Source organism: Hydra vulgaris, chromosome 02, assembly GCF_038396675.1.
Source record: "Hydra vulgaris chromosome 02, alternate assembly HydraT2T_AEP".
Lineage (NCBI taxonomy): Eukaryota > Metazoa > Cnidaria > Hydrozoa > Anthoathecata > Hydridae > Hydra > Hydra vulgaris.
Window position 1 is genome coordinate 14,562,352 of NC_088921.1, and position 6,628 is coordinate 14,568,979.

Below are 6,628 nucleotides of genomic sequence, written 5' to 3' on the forward strand. Positions count from 1 at the left end.
ACCACCATCCACCCTTAACTCAAAAATACACATCTCATATTTGGCAATGGTCTGGAAGCAAATTTAATCAGTTTGTTAAATTTAAAAATTACAAATTTTTTAAAGATAAGCTCATTTTCTTTTTAAAAAAATGATTTTTTAGACGGTATAGGTGGTGGTTTGGTGCCCCCTCTAGCCCCTAAATACGCCCTGTTGCTCAAAACTATTAAAAATTTGTAGTTCACTTTTACACCTTTCTTTTGATACCAAGTGGTAGGCGTTTTGATAATAATTGACAAAGTTATAACAATTTACGTTAAGAATAACTTAATTTTGACCACAGTTTCTTCAAGAAATCCATATATCAAAAATTTGTTACTTAAAACCTTATAACTTTTTGTTGAATTGTTCGATTTTCTTAATTTTTTCACCATTAAAATACTGAATTATAGCTCTTTCTAATGATATATAACAATCTATAAATTAATCAATTTAAAAATTTCATGTAACATACCTATCAATAAGCGTGTCCTTGTGCTTGGCATTGAGGTGACGAGTTAAACCACTTTGTGATAAACATCTTTTTTCGCAATATAAACACAAAAATACACGCTCTTCATTTGCGTTAGGAATATTTCCAACAGCTAACTCAACAGTTGAACTAAAGTTAGGATCAGTCTCCAACAAATCTTCATCATTAGCAGCTAAAACAGCATCAAATTCATCTAAATTATTAGAAACTGCGGCAAAAAAAGTCATTTTAAAATTATTTAATGCACTCTCAGTCCGGTCACCCTTAAATGTTCAAGTTATTTAACGAAATCCATAGAAGACGACCCGCGTTTCCTGACTATTTAAATACTATGACTATGCTTATGTGAAGAAGAAATAAAGTCGTTAGTAAAAGCATTTAACCGCAATTGTAAACAGATGTTTTTGTTAAAGAAACAGTTTGTTTAATAATTTTGTTGTTGTTGTTAAAAATTGTTGTTGTTGTTAAAAAAGTTAAAGAAAATAAAGTCTTTTAAGTTTAAACTTTTCATCATATTTAATTTTAAGTTTTATGTTTCATAAGTTTATAAACTTTTTGATGTAAATATTTTATTAATAAGATATTTTGTTTATTGTCAATTCAATTCGATATAACGTAAAGTTTTAATGATGTTCGTTTAGTTTATGAAAATAAATTAAGATCACGAATATGTTATCGGTAACTGAAAGAACTCTTTATTGTTTAAAAACATTATTAAAAAGAATTCATAAATTAAATAAGAAAAAATTTATTAACAGTTAATAAAATAACCAAAAACCAACTGTAAAATTATAAGGAAATAAACAAATATTATGTTACGTTTTATGAAAAAATACTTTTATTCAAAATAAAATTTAGTTCCTATTTGAAAAAAAATGATAAAATGATTTTTCAAATAGGAACTTAGATTTTATTTGTAACTTTTGTTATAGTGAGAAAAAAAACTGTCTCCGTGATTTTTAACGTGTTAAGGAAATAATTATGATTACAATGTGGTACTTTAAAAGATGCTAGTGACGTTATTTACTTTCTCTATCGAGCAAATATTGAAGATAAAGCCTAACAAATTCTATCTTTTTCAGACACTCGAGTATGCTCATTTTTTATGTTCCTGCCAAATTTTATTGCCAAATTCAGAGGCGGTGATATCCTATTTGGGCGCACAATTTTGGTACCTAATTTCCTTTTTTCTATAATCTTGTGCAGACTTATGTTGATTTATTTTTCGGAATTTCATACCAACATAGATATTTTTTAAAAACTCGAATGAATAAACTTTAATAATATGTGTTTTCTGAGTAAAATAATGAACTTTATAAGTAGATATGTTGGTATTCAAAAGTTTTGGCAAAACGGTTTTTTACTTTCTGCATCAAGGAATTATTAAAGATAAAGCCTGATAAACTCTCAATTTTTCTGACACTCGAGTTAGCACATTTTTTATGTTCCTGCCAAATTTCGTTGCCAGATTCAGAGGCGGTGATACCCTATTTAGATGCAAAATTTTGGTACCTAATTTCCTTTTTTTTTTAATCATTTGCGGGGAGTAGGGGGGGGCGGGGAAGGGGGAGTACGAGATAAAATTCTTTGCAGGTTAAGTTTTATTATTATTGATAATCACATTATTATATTTTAATAACAATAACAATAAATTAATATTAAATAACTATAATATAAACCTTTTTAACTTAAAAAGGTTTATATTATTGTTTGTTTATATTATCACTGTCATAATTTATAATTTTATAATGTTGCTTTATTTAGATAAAATGAGTGGAAAGTTAAATTGTAAGAATTTTAATAATTTCATTTTGAAATTTATTTGTTGATTTTTGAATGGAAACAGTAAAACTAATAGTAATACTATTATTATTAGTAATAATATTACTATTAGTGTAAAATTATTAAGGTATAAGACCCCTCAAAAAATTATTTATTGAAAAAATCTCTTTAATAGAAAACCAAGTGTATTCTGAGAAACAACTATATAACAGGATTTTAAATAATCCAAAACAAATTTATTAGTTGCCATGGTTACGAAGTAAAATGGCAGAAGCAAAAATGTTTAGGCCACCCCGGCCATTCTATCTCAGTAACTGAAAGCATATAGAATATTGGCATATGATTAACAACATAGTAATCTACAAACTGAACTAAAATTGTTCTACAAAAAACAAAGTATTTAAGCTATGCTGAGTTTTTCAAAATGGCGTATTTAAAAAATGCATTCTTGTGAACTAAATCTTCTATAAATCAAAAACTTCTAACAGTATTGTAAAACTTTTAGTTCCAATTGTAAAACTAGATGCAATAAACATTTGGTGAAAATTTCATGTAAATCTGACATTTAAAATCTGTTATTTATAAGAATAAGAACCAGAATCATATAGATAACCTTCTTGGTCATTCTCTGAGTCATCTTTTTTTTTTTTTGCATCCATGAATAACTTGTTTTCGCTTTTTAGATGTTACACTTTTTAGATGTTACAATTACTTCCATGCCAGAAGCAGAGCCACGATAATTTTATTTACAAACATGTGATAACTTTTAAGCTTAAAATGCAAAAGAATTGTTTTCTTTAAGTTTTAATTTTAGACTACGTGCTTTGCATGACCGACTCATTGGCTCGTAATCAAGAATTTTACCTGTGGCCATTGATATTGTTGTAATAACTCCATTTAATGAAGAAAACCCACTATGTTGCCAGCTACCATCAGCTGATAATGCAGTGTCAACAATATTTGAAGAATATTGACAAATTTCTTTAACAGCATCAATTATTGTTTCTTTTGCGACAATTTAAGCACAATCAGAGACAGATTTATTTATTTTATTGTAATCATTTTTAATCATAGGTTTAGGAATGTTCATTAAAGATGTAAACTTTTCTAATCCTGAAATAACTTGACCACATGGCGCATTGAATAAACTATTCCATTATTTACATTCAAAATTTTTTCCCAGAATATTCTTTGAAATATAAAATTCAGTTTTTTCATTGCAGTTAGAGCAACAAATATTAAACATTGAGTTGAGTCCTTTTTTTTTGAAGAAACATTCTGAAAGATTGAATTCTGATTGTAAACATTTTTTACAACATAGTTGATTAATTACACTAGACAAAATTTCAATACCAACAGTTCAATTACCAACAGTTTTATTTTCATTATGCTGAGTTGTCTCAATTTTCTCAATTTTTATTGAGGATATCGATAAATTTAAAGAAGTTTTACAAGAAATATGGTCATTTTCATAACTAATAACAGGAGCAACTGATAGAGTTGAATCGATTGGCAAAGCTTTAGTATCTCTATTTAAATGAAATTTTCTGAATTTTTTACTTTGAGTACTTTGTTTGACTCTACGTGATTTACCCATTGTTAAAAAAGTTTATTAAATAACAAAAACAAAAAAAAAAAAAGCTTGCAATTCTGATTAAAAACCTGTTGCTATGCATGTTGCTAGGCAGATCAAATTTACCCAGTCGAAGGAATAGATTTATATCTCAAGAACTAAATCTTACTTGAAGAAATGGTTTTCAAATTCGAGTTCAACGATAAATTTCGTGTCAGAATTACACAAAATATTTTTTTTTTATTTTTTAATGATTTTTGAGAGGTATTACACCTTAATAGGGTGTTTTCAATAATGCGGTGCCTACCCCAACCCCACATACACCCTGACTCAAAAATCAACCTCTCGTATTTGTTCTAGAAGGAAATAAAAACAACTACTTGCATATAAAAACTAGCAATTACAAAAAAAAAAATTACTCTTTTAAAGATGAATTAACTGGTGATGCGGAAGTTATCGGACAAAATAAAAACGTCAATAACTTATTTATAAATAAAATAAAGAAACTACTATTATATTTTTTTTAAATAGAGCATTTATCTTTTAATAAAAATATATTATTTTTTATATGAAAAAACACCACCATCTGCAATTGATCTCAATTTTGCTCTGACGCCTTTCATATGCGACTGTAAAAAGTTTAAATCAATTTCTTGTCGTTTTAGTTTAATGCGATCAATCAAAACTTGCTCTGTTGAAGCTTGCCAATATCCCTCGTAAACCTTCTGTGCCAAACGTCCCCAAAAAGTTTCAATTAGTCGTGCTTGAGGCACATTTGGGGGATTGGATTCTTTATCAACGTAATAGACATATTGGTCCATTCAATTTAGAGAATCTTTAGAATAATGAGAACTTGCTAAATCTGGCTAAATAAAATAGTTAAAGTCTCCATGATACTTGTGAATAAATGGAAGAAGTCGTTTTTCTAAACATTCATTAATATAGATTGATGAATTGATCGCTACAGCCTTGGAAGTGCGAAACAATGGCTCGGACATACCACGGTCAGATATGGCTATCCACATTAATAATTTTTTTGGAAATTTCTCTTTTCCTATAAAACGAACACTTTCTGGGCATGTCTTTTTGTTGTTTGTGTAGTATCCAGAATTTCCAGGCATGTTGTCCCCTGCAAAAAAAAAGTATTTTTCGTCATCGATGACAAGAAGCGACTTTGTATTATAGAGTTGGTTAACTAGTTTCCTGCTTCTTTTCTTTGCCTTTATTTGTTGTTCTATAGTGTATTTTGGAGTCTTTTCACGTTTTCTATATTTAATATTCATTTTTTTAACTGACGACCAATTGTCGATTGATTTACACCGAATTTAATACCTATTTTTCTCTGACTGACCCCTTTTCGATTGTTGACAAGTCTCGTTAATTCGGCTTTCTTTTCTCTAGTCCAGGATGTCGGACGACCAGGGTGCTTTCTATCAGAAAACGATTGAACAGTTTCAAGTCTTTTTAGGTTATCATATATTGTACTTTGAGCAAATCCTTCCTTTTCAAAATGATTTACGATTTTTTTTTTTTTTATATTAGGTTTATTTACAAAAAACATTTTTAGTCGCTTTCGAAAAGATTCTCGTTCAGCCTTATTTAATCTCATTTTAAATAATTGTGTTTCAAATAATAAAGTTTATATTTCATAGAACGTTTATGCCTACGCATAAAACCACAAAAATTAATTATTATGCTCAAATAATGAAATTAGGATTTGTCCGATAACTTCCGCATCACCCGTTATTGATATTAAGACAGTGAAGGTGGAGGTTGGGTGGCCCCTTTAGCCTACCAAATACACCTTGAGGGTGTAGGACAGTGTTAATGTGTAGGCTATTCTTATATCTATCTAGCATTTCATGTAGCATTTCATATTACATAAACAGTTTTTACAAAAACATTTTAAACAACAAGATAAATTATATACCAAGAGAACTGTTCAATCTATTTATTCTCCTTTCATTTCGTGACAACAATCGGTTTTGTTGGTGGGATGATTCCACTATAATTTTTTTAGCACCTAACATACTCACTGATGGAACATAGTCAAGATACTTTTCAAAATTCTCTTTTTTTCCTGAAAGAAAAACATACTTACTATAAATAGAAATGTAAAAACAAAAAAAAACAAAAATAAATAAATAAGTTTAAGACAAAGTTGTGATCAAATATTCATTCAAATACAAAACTTACCAGATACAAAATGTTTTGAGCATACATAGACATGTTTTGTATTTGGCGACCAAAGTTTGTTTTTGCAAGATGAATCAATTCTATACATAGCATTAAGCCACAATCTTCTTCTCTTTGGATCAGCAGGCAAAATATAAAAACTCAAGTTCGGATGACTTTTTACATTGGTTGAACAATCAAAAACACAGCATCCTTTCACCATTTTCAAGCGCAATGTTTGCCCCCTTACCATAAAGGTAGCTGAATAGTTAGTTAATGTGACGTCAGGTTCGCCGCAAGGATTGCTGCAAGAAGTCGTTGCTTTTTTTTGAAGATTTTATGATTCCAGGTATTATCCAGGGATTTTGTAAGGTTTTTGTTTTAATAAATTTAGTTGTTATTGGGAATGCCTTATTGTAGTGATATTCAAATATATGATAAAATTTATTATAAGCTTCATAAATATTTTTTCCATTATTAATATTGTTCACGATATATTTTAAGCATTTAACGTAAGTAAGTTAACCCGCGGAATATTTATTGATCTTAGAAAAGCCTTAGTTATGGTATTAAAATCACATATTAAG

General features: G+C 28.6%; 1 protein-coding gene across 1 annotated transcript; it reads right to left on the bottom strand.

Annotated features, from left to right (window-relative positions):
• Positions 1 to 5,788: 5,788 nt before the first annotated feature.
• LOC136075867 (THAP domain-containing protein 11-like) lies at positions 5,789 to 6,264 on the bottom strand. The gene is made up of 2 exons (XM_065789306.1): positions 6,063 to 6,264; positions 5,789 to 5,946 (listed from the first exon to the last, which is right to left on the bottom strand). Exons 1-2 carry the CDS (start codon positions 6,262 to 6,264, stop codon positions 5,789 to 5,791), a joined length of 360 nt encoding a protein of 119 aa, XP_065645378.1.
• Positions 6,265 to 6,628: the final 364 nt, after the last annotated feature.

Coding starts and splice junctions, on each gene's coding strand:
- LOC136075867 (XM_065789306.1), bottom strand. CDS start 6,264: ATGGTGAAAGGATGCTGTGTTTTTGATTGTTCAACCAATGTAAAAAGT. Junction 5,947..6,062: donor CTCAAAACATTTTGTATCTG/GTAAGTTTTGTA, acceptor TTTTTCTTTCAG/GAAAAAAAGAGAATTTTGAA.